The 18,571-nt window shown below is 42.2% G+C and overlaps 1 protein-coding gene across 1 annotated transcript in view; it reads left to right on the top strand.

Annotated features, from left to right (window-relative positions):
- IFT172 (intraflagellar transport 172) overlaps positions 1–18,571 on the top strand; it is a 335,758-nt gene that overhangs the window by 246,736 nt on the left and 70,451 nt on the right. The window contains exons 37-39 of the mRNA XM_030198582.1: positions 4,284–4,393; positions 9,693–9,756; positions 11,962–12,048. Coding sequence (XP_030054442.1) covers positions 4,284–4,393; positions 9,693–9,756; positions 11,962–12,048 — 261 coding nt within the window. The remainder of the gene's footprint in view (positions 1–4,283; positions 4,394–9,692; positions 9,757–11,961; positions 12,049–18,571) is intronic.

Here is an 18,571-nt window from a genome sequence, read left to right on the forward strand (position 1 = left end):
GTTTTATATCACTTTATTATGTGTGGTACTAGTATTCGGGATGTGATTTTTAGATCACACCTTTCTCGGCAGCAGCTCAAGGTGAGTTACTTTCAGATACGATAGGTATTTTCCTGTCCCTGGAGAGTTCACAATCTAAGGGCTACTCCCTACACTAAGGATTTTAACCTTCCCAATCACACTCCATTCAACCGCACCTTGGCCCTGCCTTAACCTCACCCACTATTTAGCCCCACCCATCTTAGCCTCCCCAAACAGTTGTAACCGACCGCCTATGACTGTACCTCACTGTGCACTACTACAGTAGCCCTCAAGCCTGCAGCAGTGGCGTAGCTAGACAGCCAATTTTGGGTGGGCCTCAGCCCAAAGTGGGTGGGCACAAAATTTTCTCTCTGCCCTGCCCCTTCCTCCCCCTATTCTCCACCTCTCCCCCAGCACCTCCCAACTCAAAATAAAAACAGAAACACTTTAGCTAATGAGGAAAGTGACATCCGCTATGCACATTTCTCAAGCTATCATATTTCAATAAAGATTCAAAATAAAATAAAATGCCTTTTCTACCTTTGTTGTCTGGTCATTTTCTTTTTCCATCATGTTGATCCAGGTTCTTTTTTGAACTTTCCAATCTTTCTGCTATTTCTCCTTCAAGCAGCTGCTGTCCATTTGTCTTTTTCTCCTCTGTTGTTCCATTCCCTCACTTCACTTGCCTCTGACATATTGACCTTTCCATTTTAACTCTTTCCTCTTTTTTTTCTTTTCTTTTCTCTGTTCACCCAAATTTTATCCTAACCCCTTTTCCTTTGTTTTACTTTTCAGATATCTGTCAGATTTCCATTTCCTTTCCACTAGTTCTCCTATTCCCCATCTCTCTACTTCCCCAGCCATCCATTCCCTTCCATCTTCAATCTATTCCCCATTACCATATTTCTTTCCCCTGTAATCACCATCTTCCTCGCGTTTATTTCCTTGCCACCCCCTTGGCCTATCCCACATGGTTCCACCTTTCCCAGTGTCTCTCTCCCTCCACCCTTCTAGCCCAGCATCTGCTCCCTCTCTTCTCCTCACTTTCACCCCCTCCCAGCATCTTCCTGTCACTTCTCTCTTTTGTCTTGCCCCCCTCTCCTGTGATCCAGTGTGGCCAGGATTTCCCCCACTCCTTCCCTGATGCCCACACACACATCCAGAACCTGTCCCTTCCCTTCAGCCCGCTCCCCTTTGTCTTCCTCACCTCCCCCCCACACGTCCAGAACCTGTCCCTTCCCTTCAGCCCACTCCCCTTTGTCTTCCTCACCCCCCCACACACACGTCCAGAACCTCTCCTTGCCCCCACACACGTCCAGAACCTGTCCCTTCCCTTCAGCCCATTCCCCTTTGTCTTCCTCACCCCCCACACATGTCCAGAACCTCTCCTTGCCCCCACACACGTCCAGAACCTGTCCCTTCCCTTCAGCCCACTCCCCTTTGTCTTTCTCACCCCCACACATGTCCAGAACCTCTCCTTGCCCCCACACACGTCCAGAACCTGTCCCTTCCCTTCAGCCCACTCCCCTTTGTCTTTCTCACCCCCACACACGTCCAGAACCTCTCCTTGCCCCCACACACGTCCAGAACCTGTCCCTTCCCTTCAGCCCACTCCCCTTTGTCTTCCTCACCCCCCACACACGTCCAGAACCTCTCCTTGCCCCCACACACGTCCAGAACCTATCCCTTCCCTTCAGCCCCCTCCCCTTGCAGGGCGAGCAGACCACTGTCTTCCTCACCCTTTCCCACCCCCGCCGCAGCGCTTGTATTCAACGCTATCAGCGCTGCCTCCTCCACCTCACAGTCACCGTCTCCCCCCCCCCCCCCCCCCCCCCCCCCGTGGCAGCGCTTACAATTTGCTACCGGCGCTGCCTGACATCACAGACGCGGAGCTGACGACCTGCTCCAGACCAGGACCTTCCCTCTGCCGCGTGCGTTCTTCTGCCCTGCATAAACAGGAAGTTGAATCAGCGCGTCAGAGGGAAGGCCCCGCCCCGGAGCAGGACGTTGTGCTGCGTCTGTCAGCTGTCAGGCAGTGCCGGTAGCAAATCGCAAGCTGCCACGGGAGTGGGAACGGACTCGGAGACTGTGATGTGGAGGAGGCAGCGCCGATAGCGTAGAAGACAAGCGCTACGGCGGAGAGGGTGAGGAGACACGGTGACATCTGGGTGGGCCTGATCAAAAACTGGGCGGGCCTGGGCCCATCCAGGCCCACCCACAGCTACGCCCCTGGCCTGCAGGTGCCACCTATATGTAGGTACAGCAGGTTTTTAGTGGTTTTTGGAGGACTCACACTTTCCACTACAAGTATACCAGTTAGAGTGGGATATGGCCCTGGGTCCCCTTCTATACAGTCCACTGCACTGACCACTAGCCTACTCTTGGCACTAGCTTGCTGCTGTAATAGGAAAGACCATCATATCTGATGCTGTCATAGAACCTAGTATGTACTGTCATTGTCACATCTTTAAGGGGTGGGAGGGGATCAGTGACCACTTGGGGATTAAGTCGGTGAGGGGGGGAGATCATGCCTTATTCTCTTCAGTGGTTATCTGGTCTTTTAGGGCACCTTTTTATAACTTAGTTGTGCTTGAAACATGTGTAGCCAAAATTGTCTCAATTTTTTCCCAGGTGTTTTGGGAAAGCCCAAGTTCCACCCAAAACGTGACCTCTTGAAATTGGACAAACTGTGGAGAAAAATGTCTCAAATTGCAACAGACATTTTTGCAAGAAAAATTCCTTCTGCCACTTTGACATTTTTCAGACATTTTTCTCTTTTGAAAATGAGCACCTATATTTCTTGTACAAGAGTTGTCTCATTTAGATTTTGAAAAGATTTTATAAATGTAAAAAAAAAGAATCATCCTATATCAAAATTCAAAAAAGGCCTTAATATCTTTTTACTTGGGTTTTGGGAAGGTGTTGGTCCCAGAAGGCTGATCGTATTTTACCTCCTTCCTGTCTCCTCCTTTTTAACGTAGATCTAAGCCCCTTTCACTGGCAAATGCTGTGCACATCCTGTTGTGCCCCCCCCCCCCCCCCCCGACTTTGTCTTCTATTGCTAATACATAGTGTAAACCGCTCTTAGACATTAGTTTCAAAGTGAGGTATAGCAAATGTCTAAATAAATTAAACTAAACTGTATGTATTGCCATTGTAAAATTGTATATGCTAACTTACTTGTATAAATACACTTTTTCTCAGTAGGGATTGGTACTCTGGGGAGAGAGAATTGATCACACAGACCAAAGAATTGGGTGGGTTGGCTCTTCAAAGGACATAAAGAAGATGCAATAATTCTTATGCATGATCTTTTATTAAAAATACGCCAAAAGACTCAACACAGCGACTGTGTTTCGTCACATGGGCGCCTGCCTCAGGAGTCTGAGTGTTTATAGTTTGGGACAATGAGGCAGTTTGGCAGGGCTGTTCCTGGTTTGTAGTATTGACCTCTTCCTGTGCTGAAAGATCTAAGGATGTTTCTGTCAGCACCGTTGTTTTGCAACATTGTCCATTTCTCTGCTTGCAAGACTGGATTGTACAGTATATATTAGCATACACCATACTTTCAGACTCCTGAGACAGGTGCCCATGCACCAAAACAAGTCTTTTGGTGTATTTTTAATAAAAGATCAATCATAAGTATTATCGCTCCTTTCTTGTGTCCTTTGGAAGAGCCAACCCACCCTACTCTTGTGTGCTGTGGTCATAGGGATAAGAGTGTTCCTCCATGTCTTGTGGTTGTTCTCGCCATTCGAGAGAGAATTGATCAACAGAACTTTACTTTGGCTAATTCTCCCTCTCTGCTACTCTTCTACTCAGTCTTTGTTCACTGTATTTCACTTATATTTTCAAGCTTGTGAGCCCTTCCCCCTATTATCTTCCTCTAATCCCCACCTCTCCTCTCCTCCCTGTTGTTCGCTTTCCCCACTCCTCCTTCTGGTTTAATTTTAATGTAAACTGCTTCAGTGTGCTTCTGCACAATTGGTGTTTTATTAAGATCATATAAAGAAACAAATGTTTTATAGTTTATTATGGTTTCATATACCGCCCTTCCTGAAACATCACAGGGTGATTCACAATCTAAAATAGCATTTAATTATAAGAAAAGAATGCCAGCTACTGACCAGACTTTGGTGCATGGAGAAGAGCAGTCAAGGTAGCTCTTAGAAGATAGTGTTCAGTTGTACACATCTTTTTGTTACAGCCAAGTGGGTGTTAGCAGCTGATTCTAATGCTTGGTGTTTGTTTTGTGTGTCCAGGCTGCTGAGCTCTTTCTGAACCTGGATCTGATAAAAGAAGCAATTGATGCCTTCATTGAAGGGGAAGAATGGAATAAAGCAAAGCGAGTGGCTAAGGAACTTGACCCCAGGTAACAAACATTCACTCCTGTCATCTGATAGATATCTAGTTGTCTTCTAGCAATAACAAGACAATGCAATTTTGGTTCTGGTATGCACATTTGAGGCACCCTCATACTTGTTATTGTGCTACATAGCAACAGCAAGCCCAAGCCCTATCTCCTCACCTTCATACCCAGAGAGAGAGGATTTTCGTTTCTTTTGGATAGTGTATAGTAATTGTATGAGACACCTAAAATAGCTCATTTTGTCCATACGAATGAATCAAAATAGAAATAACACAATATACAATGCTCTTTTCAAAGGTACAAATTTGAGCATATGGTTTAACTCCATTTAAGGATTGCTTTTATGGCATTTATAAGGGGTAATTTTGAAATCCCCACCTGACAAAATCCTGGCCAAACCTAGTTTCAAAACCGGATCGTCAGTCTCTTGTACTCATTCTAAGTGGAGGATTGACCTAGTGGTTAGGGTGGTGGACTTTGGTCCTGAGGAACTGAGTTTGATTCCCACTTCAGGCACAGGCAGCTCCTTGTGACTCTGGGCAAGTCACTTAACCCTCCATTGCCCCGTGTAAGCCGCATTGAGCCTGCCATGAGTGGGAAAGCGTGGGGTACAAATGTAACAAAAAAAATATATATCTTATCTATCTATCTGTTTGTTTGTTTATTTATGCATTCATTCCTGTATCCCACTGTTACCCAAAAACAAGTTTTGGTTCAAAGTGGCTTACAGTGTATAGTAAAATTATAGTAATGTTTTACAATTTTGACTTAGAGGTCATTTGTAGCTTATGTGATTAGTTGTAGAATTTTTTGAAGAGATATGTTTTCAGTTCTTTTCTTAATTGGAGATAGTTAGTGATACTTCTTGTGGCTTTTGGTACTCAGTTCCACCATTTGGTTCCCAGGAAGCTGAAACCTGCTATGTAGATGGTTTTGTATGTTATGTTTCTGCAGTTAGGTAGGTAGAGTAGCAGATAGCTTCTGGTTTCTGGGCTTGCATTTCTTGGAGATAGTTCGATCATATCTTGCATGTATGCAGGTGCCATTCCAAACAGTATCTTGAAAATGAGGGTGCTAGCTTTGAAAAATAGTCTTGCCTTAATTGGCAGTCAGTGTAGTGTTTTGAGTAGTGGGGTCACTCTTTTGTATTTTGACTTTTTGAATATGAGTCGTGAAATTATGGTGTTCTGTGGGGTTCAGGCTGGATAGAACTAGGATTTTTGGTTTTGTCTGTTTAGTTTGAGTTTGAATGTTGTTGCCCAGTCTTCCATAAGGTTCAGGCCTGTTTTTACTTTGTCCAATATTTCTGTGATACTGTTGTTAAAAGGTATGTATATGGGTGACATCTTCTGCATATAGTGGTGCCATCATTACATTGAACAGTATTGGTGATATCGGAGATCCCTGTGATACCTCACATTCCTGGATCCAAGAAGCTGATATCTGGTTTGACAAATTTACAATATAGGATCTAGACCGTAGGAATCCATTGAACCGTTCTGCCGTTTCTCCGCAAATTCCCATGTTGTCGAGTAGGGCCATTAGTGTTGAGTGGTCTACTAGGTAGAACGTGCTTGAGATATCAAATTGTAGTAATAACAACATACACACATTGAAATGTGCAAACAAGGTATTTATTTTAAAACAAAGGTATTGATTTAAAACAATCCTTTATTGAAATAGTGAAGGGCCTGACACGGTCCGTGTTTCGGCCTAATGGCCTGCATCAGGAGTCCGCAATGTCTAAACGAAGGCCTAAAACATCAAAGTATAAACGTTCAAAAAGTTAAAATATAAATGCAATACAGATTTTGTATAAGACAATAACAAAATACAAGAATTCACAAATAGGCAGTAGATCGATCACTTAAACATGTAATATGCCACTAAAAATGTGTAAGTGTGTGTATCTAGATAGATGCACACACACTAGATAGACACTAAGCTGGGCTAAAAAGTGTTCTGCTCTATTTTTAGTGCATCTGTCCTGCTCGCTGAGGCCACTTTTAGCACGGCTGTAATTAATTTTTTTCCTATATTATCAAGTTGCCTCAACCAAATAATAGCAAAAAGTTAATATAACAAATATAACCTCATGTAATACAGAAAAAAGGGGTTATGCAGAACCTATGTATTAATTTCCACATACAAGACCTAAAAAATGAGACAATACAAATAGAATCATAATTAATGTAAAGAGGGTTGATAGAAAAAGATTGTCTATCTGTAAAAAATCAATACAGTGTTTGGTATTCTTATGTCAGAAAGTAAAAGGAGATCTTTATGGTAGTTCTAAACTATATAACATATAATTATTGTATGATGCATTGATAATGGATATACATAAACACCAGAAAAATAGGCAAAGAAAACGAGCTGAAAATATATATCTATGTTGTAGAGAATGTAGCCTTACTCCCAACTTGCCACCAAAATGTGGTGAATAGTGATTACCAAAAAGTGTTACGAAAAATCCATGGTGATCATGTTAATGCTTCAAGTGCCCATATCATTGTGATAAGGAAACTGTAAACAACTGAACAACTATGTAAGAGGGCTTTACATGCCTCACTATTAAGAATGAGTGAAGTGAAACCACCTAGTGCAATAAACTCTAGATAGTAAAAACACTATTAATTATACCATGCTCCCAACGATTGTGTATGACTATAAAATGGAAAGCCAACCCGAGTTAATAGGAATACATTAAGAATAAATAAAAGAATATTACAAATATACTTGAGATTACAAGAAATCACATATGAGATGTCTAAAAGATATAGGGGTCCTTTTACTAATGTATTCTAATGGAATTAGCACACGCTAATGATTAGCGTACACTAAATGATAACACCCATTATATTCCTATGGGCATCTTATCATGTAGCACATGCTAAATCTGTTAGCGCACCTTAGTAAAAGGAACCCATAATGACCAATTGATTAATAAAATAAAAATAAAACAAAAAATACAAAAAAACATCAAAAAGGTACCGCGGGTTTTGTTACATTGAATCACCAATATAGTCAAACTGGTCTTTATGTATAAATACATGTATATAGAGCAAGTGAAAGACTCACAACTGCATGTGCAGTATCTAGATCATAATATCCCTTGTATTCACACTAGTCCAACCTATTAATGAAATCCAAAGATCACTTAAATGCAAATCCACTTATCTGGAACTGCCGCTGGTAAATGTCTCTCCAGCTAATGTGTCTCTTCAATTATCTATCTTCATTGGATCTAATAAATCCCCATAGTCAGCCTGTTGTTCTCTAGACAGAAGTTATCTCATATGCTGACTTATTTTAAACTTGCATCACAAAACTGTACCGTATTAAACTTACCGCACAGTAGTAGGTGAACTTTCCGCTTGTTCATCATAGATAAAAACTGCCAGGTATTGAAACTTCCAGAAACACATAGCCTGCATATTCTCCGCAATCTTAAAAATTGGCATTAATGAAGATAACATTTTAAACTTCTGTTGTGAAAGTTAATGAAACGAAGATAAGTATTCTTATTGGTAGACTTCTTGTAAAAAGTGGTAGCTAATCAAGTAAATCAGAGGGAATAACACAAAAGATTGCCAAGTATAAAAGAAGAGCATTAGACCACAGGTGGAACAACCAGACAGACACAGAAATTAGTGGTTGCTAGGCCATATCTTGTCTTTCTAATCAGCATGTCTAAGTAAGGAATCTAGAGTGCATTGTAATTAATTTTTAATTTAAGGTTAGGGTCTCTGCTGTTAAGCCAAGCATGAGACTATAAAAGTATATCTGAACTACCCTTCCAGAGTATAAAAATGTTGTTGATATAATGCTTATACAGTGATTTAAGAACTTAAAAGGATGATCCTCAATGGTTTGCTCAAAATTAGAGACATATAGGTTTTCAGTGTCTGGTGTCATGGAGGCACCCATTGCTGTTCCTTTAATACGTTGAAAGAAATCTTTTTGGAAACAAATAATTCCGAGTTAGAGCGATGAAGGCTATTGTCAGAATAAAATGGTTCATGACTCTAAGATGTGTAGTCCTCTTTGTCAGTACATTTTCTATTACCATCAATGCATCAACCTGAGGAATATTGGTATACAGTGAGCTGATATCAAGAGTATCCAAAAGGACATCCTCCAAATCTCCATCAAAATAATCCAACATATTTATGTGAGATAAATCTCTCACCTGCTATGAGCGGGAAAGCGCGGGGTACAAAAGTAATAATAAATAAACAAACATAAGATTTAATATGTAGGATAAAAGGTCTCGAAGAAATAAATAAAGGAGAGTGGTTCCAAAACGGACCCGTTGCCTTATATAATCAGTCTAAGTAGTGAGTTAGTAAGAGAGTTCTGAACTCTAGGTAAAATGTAAATTATGGGTAACAGAGGTGTGAGCACCATGAGAAACAGCTTCACCTTGAGGGTAATGATCCTGCTTTATGAGCAAAATCTACCAATTGAGACTTTTTGCAACCTGTTTGTTGGCTTTTCATGTAAATAATATTCCCTGTCTGAAATTTGTTGTTCAAATTCTTCCATATGTAGTTTCCTCTTCATCACCACTATCCCACCTCCTTTGCCGGTTTTATGACTGTTATTTTTCTGAGAAACTGATTTTACAGCCTGCATTTCTACTTTAGTGAGGTTATGAATTTCTTTGTGCGAGCATCTTTCCAAATTAAAAATATTTTTAAAACACATTGATGGAAAGCTGTGATCCATTTAGAATCATTCTTTACCACAGAAATATCTACATGAGCCAACTGTTTGGAAAAGAATTGCATAACTTGTAATTTACATAAAAATTGAAAAAGATCAACCGAATTTCAAAAGAGTCGTATTTAACAGTGTATTGTTTTTATTGTCTTATATGAAATATGCATTGTATTTATATTTTAAATTTTTAAATGTTTTTATTTTAATGTTTTTGGCCTTCCTTTACACATTGTGGACTCCTGATGCAGGCCATTAGGTCGAAACACAGCCCAGGAAGAGCAATAAAATATACTCCTACTTTAATGCATTTTGAACTGTATTTTTTTTCAGACAGCAGAATGTGAAAAATATACAAGGTTGTGAGAACTTCTACAAGACACTCAATATGACTTTTGGCTTTTACCAACCTTGATTGGATTGTAGTTATGTGTTATGGTTAACTTGGATCTTAGTATCTGAGTGGATTCTAGAGGTTGTAAGCATCCTGAGAAATCTCACTTGAAGGTATAGCTTCCCCCTCTTTGTCTTGAAGCTTTTCCCATTTAGTTAATAATATCAGAACGTTATATTTTTATAGATATGAAGAGTATGTGGATCAACGCTACAAGGAATATTTAAAGAACCAAGGCAAAGTGGATTCGGTAAGAATGTCTCAACAGTGATGGATTTTTCTTAGAATCCAAATTAAAATATACAGCATTTGTGTAGGAGATTACTTTTTCTTTTCTCTTAAGGGGTATGGATGCTTTGAATTCTCCAAGGACAAGCAGGCGATATTCTCATATGTAGGTGATGTAATCCATGGAACATCTGACATAGCATACTAGAGCTTTAAGACATGCACTAGTGTCCCAGTCTCGCATGCATGAGTGCCTTCCCTCCTGCCACAAGACCAACAGTCTTCTCTCATCTACTGTGAGGAGAAGATGCACTGTTTTGCGGCGATTTGCTCCTTTTTTACATCACCATCGAGTCATTTGATTTGGCCACGGCTGTTTTCCCTTCTTTATCATCAAAAGTTCCCAGTGGCTTTAAGCACTGTGCCCGGTGCAATAGGATCATCTCTTATAAGGACACCCATTCTTGTTGACTCCAGTGTTTTGAGCCTGAACATACTCCTTCCAGCTGTGTTCTTTTCCTTTGTATGAAGAAAAAGGACTCAGCTGGCCAGAGAGGCTCAAAGAGAAAAACATTTTAGAGCCCAGTCTGAAATCTCGACATTGGTCCCTATGGCTGCTAGGCCCTTATCAGACACTGGGAGTGGTTGTGCATCAAGCAGATCTCTTCCTACCTCAGTGTCGACCGCTGTTTAGGGCCCCCAGGACCTGTCAGCATTGGACCCAACACCGAGGAGACGTGGGAATTTGATGTTGTCCTCATTGGCACCAAAGAGCATCGATGACCGGCATTGGCATCGATTCCCCCTCGACACATGGTGCCAGAAACAAAGGGGCACCAAGAGATCCAATCCTCGAGAAGCGTTGGCACTGGGAGGAACACTGTCCCTGCATTGTGAAAGAGCCAACGCATGGGTCTCCATGTAGCCAGGACAAGGCACCTGCACAGACCCCGACAATTCAGCAGGCTACTTCTCAGCCGATGCCCCAGCTTTTCCCGATGGCAACCCTTGATGAGCACATCCCGGGTCATGCTCCTTGAGCATTTGTTGGGGATCCTTCAGCAGAGTGCACCGGAGTTGGTTGCACCAGCCTTACCTCTTCCTGTTGCCCAAAAGACCCTCAACTTACGGTGAGGCCTCCAACCCAGGTGCCATATGTGGTACCAGCGTCAACAACTGCCCGTGCTTGCACCCCCTAAATATCGGTGGAGGAAGATTCGCCAGTCAAGGGTGGAGCCTGCACCTCGACACCCCTCAGGACAAGGACGTGGCTCCTCTATCTCGAGGTAGGCTTGGGCTCAGCCCTCCCATGAGGAGTATTTTGCTGACAACAAAGAGAAGCGCTTATCATGATGAGGACCCTAGGTATGTATCAAAGGAGAAGTCCTGTGGGATCCCATCTGACCCCTCCCCTCCTGAAGAAAGGAGAAAGTTTCTGCCTGAGTGCCTTTCCTTCCCAGGTTTTGTAAGGAAAATGGCAGGTGCCATTCCAATTTGTTTGGAGACTTCGGACGAGCCCAGCCCTTGCTGTTCAAGGTCCTGGACTTCGACTCTCCTCCTAGAGAGGCTGTGACGACCCGCTTCACCAGATCTTGAAGAATGCTCAGGTGAAGAACCGAAGTCCACTTTGTTCCATGCCCAAAAATATTCACACCATATATTGGATTCAAAGTACCCCAGGGTTTGACAGGCCTCAGTTGCCTTACCATTCCCTGTTGGTGTAATCTGCATTGAAAAGAGCCATGAGTTCAAGGGATTATACTTCACCTGCTGAAACTTTTGTGAGCTTGATGGCTGTATTCGAATAATATATTCTGTATTTTATTGAAAATTAGTAATTTTTGTTTAAATTAACATTAATTCTCTCTTTAGTTACTAATGGAAATGCCTGCTTTGCACGGCATTGGTGGAAAATATCAAATTATAATAAGTAACAAAATGGAAATCTGTAGCAGCCCTTGAACATGAGAAGTTGGTTTGAGGCTGAATCATCACAGTCTCTGTGGGAAGGTGTGACTCTGGTGAAGATTTCAAATTCATATATAGAACAATGGAAATATGTGACAAGTTGATGATCACAGCCCTTATGGAACAATTTGTCTTAGGGGGAGGTGGTTCAGCATGCACATGGAAAGAGTAGCTTTGGTGAGGAACATCAAGAGAGTAAGAAGGGGGAAATAAAACAAATCTATGTTGTCTGCTAACTGATTTGATTTTTATTTCACAGCTTGTGGGAGTGGATGTCATGGCAGCGCTGGACATGTATGCTGAGCGGGGACAATGGGAGAAATGTATTGAAACGGCAGCAAAGCAGGTAAATAACATCTTCAAGGGAGAGGGTGAAAAAAGAATCAAGATAATAGAAAAGAAACAACTCAGAAGGAGGTAGGAAAATAAACTAATTGAGGAATCTAGGAAATGGCATGCAGGAATGGAACTTGGTGACTCATAATGCAAAGAATAGATGGAAAGTAGGAAGTCAGGGAACAATAGAAGTCTGAAATCGAAGCACACCTCTGACCTACCTTGCAAGTAAGCAAAGGTAACAATTTGGAAGACATCTTGTCTAAGGAGAGCTGGCTTATCTTGAAATCTCTCTCCTCATTCTAAAGGACAAGTCCATAAACCGCTACTAAGTGGACTTGGGAAAAATCCACAATTCCGGGAATAACATGTATAGAATGTGTGCACGTTTGGGAAGTTTGCCAGGTGCCCTTGGCCTGGATTGGCCGCTGTCATGGACAGGATGCTGGTCTCGATGGACCCTTGGTCTTTTCCCAGTGTGGCATTACTTACGTACTTATCTCTTTTAAGAGTTCATGGGGGTACAATGTGATATAGTAGTTTAATAGAAAGTGCTGTATGGAGGATCTGGGCTCAGTTCCTTAACTGAGGCTGGAGATGCTGTAGCCATTCATAACAGTAATACCTAATAGTCAGGTTTAGAGCCCAGAGTTCTAGAAGGAGCCCTGATTTGTGATCCCTGGCTGAGGATTATTGCTACAATTACCAGGCTAGGTGAGTTGAAAGGGGATATAAAGTAAGAGAAATATCCCCTGATAATTTCTGCACCATTGTCTATAGAAAGAGGAGGAGGGCAAAATTGCTGTGCTAAAGAATGTCTTGTTGAGAATCTAGTAGAAAGGCTTGTGCCTAGAAAACATCTTCTCCCATTCCTTTTGAGCAGCAGCCTCAGAGTGCTAATCTTGTCAGGAAGAGTAGAGTCAGAAATACTAAGTCATACTCTATCACCCAGTCAAAACTGGACCTCCTGAGTTATTTGATTTTTCTAAGGATAGTCAGGCACAGTCAGTTACAGATGTGGGAGACATTTTCCATTACCAACATGGAGCATATTCTCCAGGCATGCACAGAACTATTGCTACATGAGGCAAGTTTTGTTGTATGGGATTTGTAGTATGGAGTGTTGCTTTGATTTGGGTTCCTGCCAGGTACTTGTGACCTGGCTTGGCCACTGGAAAACAGGATACTGAGCTAGATAGACCATTGACCTGACCCAATATGGCTATTCTTATGTTCTTACGATTCACCGACCAGGAAAGGATCTAGGTGTGATCGTTGAAACCCTCTGTTCCGTGTGCAGCGGCATCTAAGAAAGCAAACAGAATGTTAGGGAGGATGTTATAATGCCTTTGTATCGCTCCATGGTGCAACCTCAACTTGAGTACTGTGTGCAATTCTGGTCACTGCATCTCAAAAAAGATATAGTGAAATTAGAAAAGGAACAGAGAAGGGCAACGAAAATTATAAAGGGGATGGGACGATTTCCCTTTGAGGAAAGGCTGAAGCGGCTAGGGCTCTTCAGCTTGGAGAAAAGATAGCTGAGGGGAGATATGATAAAGGTATATAAAATAAGTGGGGGGCAACGGGTAGACATGAATCGCTTGTTTACTCTTTCCAAACTTACTAGGACTAGGGGGCACGCAATAAAGCTACAAAGTAGTAAATTTATGTTTCAACAATTTTTTATTGATGAGGTCACATGGTATACAATTCCATCTCAGTCAATATAAATCATATAACAGCGAAGTCTAGTACATATTACTAAACCTGAAATGTCCATCATCAATGTTTTCCAAACTTTTCTCCCCTATCCCTTCCTTCTTGTCTTCTCCTATATCTATAATGTGTACATGTATAATTACTGTGCAGTTGCATAACTATTAACAATAAACTTTTATATGAAACTCCAATATTTATAACTCGTGTTTTACTCAGTGTATTATCCCAACAATATTTACTGGTGGGTCCTCTTAATGTGCTCCTTCAAAGGAATGTTCTCCTATCTAATAATACACATGTCCCTCTATTATGCATTGAACATTACCCTTCCCACTCCTATAACCCCCTCCCCCCCAACCTCCCTCCCCCTCTACTCGCTTAAAATGTTCTCTAAACATCATGGTTAATTACCTCTACCTCTGCACATGCTATTCCTACCAGAGTGTAAAATATTGGTCTTGCTTCTTTTGGCACTGTGCTCCTCTTATAATAGGGGCAGATTATTGAGCACTGCGCTTCTCGCTTTATGTGAGATACTGTGTAAATATCTGTTCCAAATTGAAATAAAGGCTTTTCTTTTCTTTGTGATGCCGCGTGCCGCTCTAGCCTCCCATAACATCAACTCATGAAATTTATTCCTCCAAAACCAGATGGTGGGTGGTTCCTCTTGCAACCAATGCCTCAGTATACATTTTTCCCCCACTGCGTATGCCTTACCCAGTAATAGATCCATGTTCTTGTCTGATAGCTCATAGGCCCCCCTTTTGTTTAATAACACCCCTCTCCATGAGGGAATTAGTCTGTGGCCTATGAGAGTCTCAAGGTAATTATGGATCCTTTTCCAGAATATTTTCACTTTGATACAACTCCAAAATGCATGCAGAAGTGTATTTCTCCCTTGTCTACACTTTACACACTGAGCATCCGGTGCACAGCCCGCTCTTGCTGCCTGTGTTTGTGCCATGTATCCCCTATGTAATATCCTATACTGGCTCTCCTGTAGCTCTGCCCCGCTAACTTGCCTGGGGATATCTTTTATCAATTTTTCAAAATTTACTCCCTTCAATTCATATCCCAGGTCTTTGCTCCAAGCCTCTATGAGTGCTCCATAGTTTCGGGGTGGACAGAGCGACAGCAGAGCCCGGTGCAAACTAGATATGGAAACGTGACCATGTGCATCCCCTTTTAAGAATTCTCTGAGTTTTTGTCCTAATTTTGTGCCCAATGCCTCTTGAACTAAGCTGTACCAATAGTGATGTAATTGTCTGTATGTAAAGTGATCTTTGTTAGTTAGAGAAAGTTTCTGCCTTAGGTCTTGAAATGTATACAAACCTCCTTCCTCATTTACTATGTGTTCCATTAGGCTGATTCCCATGTCTGCCCATCTCTTAATTAACCCAGCCTCCAGTCCAGGTGGAAAATCTCCATTCCCCCGGAGTGGAAGCTGATCGCTAATATTTGGGTTTTGATTCCAAACTGTCATAAGAAAGCACCAGACCTGTCTTAAAGGTAGTAACAGAATACTTTTCTTGCATGTTGGCGGTAAACTTTGTGATTGGGCCTGTATTAGAAAGTTTACATGCCAAGGGCGATATAGTGCCTGTTCCCAGCTGACTGGAGTAAATTGTTCTGTATTAAGTATCCAATCCCAGTGTGACAATGTGAGATAAGAGCTATATGATGGTTATGAAAATGTTATGTCCATCGTGATAAGACTGGAATGGTTAATTGTTGTTGTCACCAATAAAAGTATATTAAAAAAAATAAAAAAGTATCCAATCCCGAAGGTGCCTCAGTAGACATGCTTGATTGTACCGTCGAAGATTTGGGAGACCCAATCCCCCCTGCTCCCAGTTATCATATAAATATTCTAATCGCATCTTTGATTTCCCCCCCCCCCCCCCCCCCCATAAGAATTTCCTACATATGCTATTCAATTTCCGGACATCTCTTCGTAATAAGTGTATTGGCATAACTTGTAAAATGTAAACCCATCTTGGGAATATTATCATTTTAAATAAGTTGATTCTGCCCATCAATGACAAAGGCAGATGGTTCCATTGCTCCAAGGAGGATCCTGTATCCCTTAACAGCTTCTCTATATTTAGTTGGTATAATTTATCTACATCCATGGACAGTCTCACTCCTAAATAACGAAAAGACTCACCTGCCCATTTTAAAGGCACCCTTTCTAGCCAATTCCCCTCTTGCCACTCCTGTCTTTGTAATGCTTCAGTCTTTTCTAAATTTAATTTGAAGCCAGAAAAATCCCCATACTCTTCCATACATTCCAAAAGAGCGGGCAGTGAGGTGTTGGGTTGGGTCACATGAACTAGCAAGTCATCGGCAAAAGCTGCAATTTTGAAAATATTATCACCTATTTTTACCCCCTGTATGTCTGGTGTCCGCTGAATATCTCTAATCAGGGGGTCTAATGTTAAAATGAATAATAAAGGCGAAAGTGGGCATCCTTGCCTGGTGCCACAAAATATAGAGAAGGGGGGAGATAGTATACCATTGGCCCATATCTGTGCTTGTGGTTGATAGTAAAGCGCCCGAATCGCCTCTTGAAAGAACCCACTTATCCCATAGGCTTCTAGTGTCCCAAACAAAAAGTCCCAGACCACTCTATCAAAAGCCTTCTCGGCATCAAAACTGACTAGCACCGATGGGATGCTTGATTTGACACTGCCTCTAATGTTGTAAGTATCCTTCGTACATTTTTTGTAATATTTCTACCCTGTACAAATCCTACCTGAGATTCCTCTATTATATCTGGCAATATCCTAGAGAGTCGATTCGCAAAAAACTTGGCATATAGCTTAGCTTCATAATTGAGCAACGAAATCGGTCTATATGATTCTGGTTTCATTACATCTCTTCCCGGCTTTGGTAGTACTATGATCTGCGCCAGGCGTAGTGATGCCGGCATTTGTTGCTCCCGTGCTAGAACATTAAACATTTCTGTCAAAGGTGGCACCACTTCTTCCCTCATCATTTTATAAAACTCCCCCCTGTAACCATCTGGGCCTGGGGCCTTTCCCAAGGGACTCTGCTGTATTGCCCATGACACTTCTCCTTCTGTAATGGGAGCATTTAACTTAGCCAAGCTCCTCTGGTCCACTCGCCTTACGTCTTGGCCACTGAAGTACATCTCACTATCTAGCGGGGGCGGGTTCGGTTCCGAATATAGGTGTTTATAAAATTCGAGCATGACTTTATTAATTTGGGCATCCTCATTCACTAGTGTCCCATCAGCGGAATACAGGGCAGCTATTTTAGACGGACCTTGTCTGGGTTTTGACAATCTTGCTAACATCCTGCTATTTTTGTTAGCATATTTATATAATTGATATCTGTAATATGCATAATTTTTCTGGGCTTGTTGCTGAATCTTTTCATTTAAAGTCTGTTGCAATTCTAAAAGTTGGGCTTTTAACTGTATACTATGCCTGCGGCCATATGCTCTCCTCAACCGTGTTACTTCTTTTTCCAATCTCTGCATCTCCTTTTCCCTTGTTCTTTTTTGTTGGCTTGTATATGCTATTATCTCCCCCCGTAATACATGAATCACTTGTTTACTCTTTCCAAACTTACTAGGACTAGGGGGCACGCAATAAAGCTACAAAGTAGTAAATTTAAAACAAATCGGAGAAAGTATTTCTTCACTGAACGTGTAATTAAACTCTGGAATTCGTTGCTAGAGAATGTGGTAAAATCAGTTAGCTTAGCGGGTTTTAAAAAAGGTTTGGATATCTTCCTAAAAGAAAAAGTTCATAAGCCATTGTCACAGTGGTCAAGGTGACTGCCGCCAGTTGTGAGCCCTTGTGTTGTTCCCAGACCAGAGGTACTAGTCCAGATGGCATGGGTTCTGTGCAGAATCAGTTGTTACAAAGCCCAGTGCTTCACCTGCGATGATTGCCGTTCTCCAGTGGTTGAGCCCATGGGTGCTGGCGGCCAACAGGATTTGAAGGGAGTCTGGGCACATATGGACAACCAAGAAGGGTACTAAGATCAAGTCGTAGGTCTGAGCAGCAGAGGAACAAGGTAGAGCAGCGGCCTCAGGCAGAGGGCCACTACCGGTACGGGTAGGAAGGTAAAGACAGGCAGCAATAGAAGGCAGAGTCAGGTTCAGGCTTACAGGTTTAGGCAGGCAGGCAGCAACAGAAGGCAGAGCCAGGTTCAGGCAGTCGGCTATCAGAAAGCAGAGTCAGGTTCAGGCTTATAGGTTCAGGCAGGCAGCTATCAGAAGACAGAGTCAGGTTCAGGCTATAGATTATAAGCAGGAAAAGACAATAGGAAAAATTGCACCAGTTCAACCAACAAGGAAGTAGCTGAGGCAACGAGACACAACCCAGCTTTACCCTAAGAGGTAAAGGCATCCGATGTGAGACGACCGCATCCTCACAAGGGGAAGAGTCACGCGTCTCGATACAGGCACACTGGGGAAGGAGGAGCCAAACGCTGGAAGAGAAGGAAGATATCCGTACGCCTCGATGCTGGCGTGCCAGGGAAGGAGGAGCTAACCGCACCGCATCACCACGCCAGGGACTGCACAGAGATTGTGACAGCCATTATTAACATGGTGATGCAGCTGAGTGGGGCAGTTAGTGGAGCGATGGAGCCATTGAAGGAGGAAGTTTTTGGGCTGGTATCGTTCGTGGGGTGGGGTGGCAGTTGCTGGAGTATTTTTTGGGGTGTGGTTCAGTTCACAGGGTAGTGAGGTAACCATGGAGACTAGATTTTAGAGATGGGAACAGTTTCTGTGGTGATATATTAGTGGGGGCAACTTGCAGGATAGTGGTAAAATTGCA

Source organism: Microcaecilia unicolor, chromosome 3 (genome assembly GCF_901765095.1).
Source record: "Microcaecilia unicolor chromosome 3, aMicUni1.1, whole genome shotgun sequence".
NCBI classification, from domain to species: Eukaryota; Metazoa; Chordata; class Amphibia; order Gymnophiona; family Siphonopidae; genus Microcaecilia; species Microcaecilia unicolor.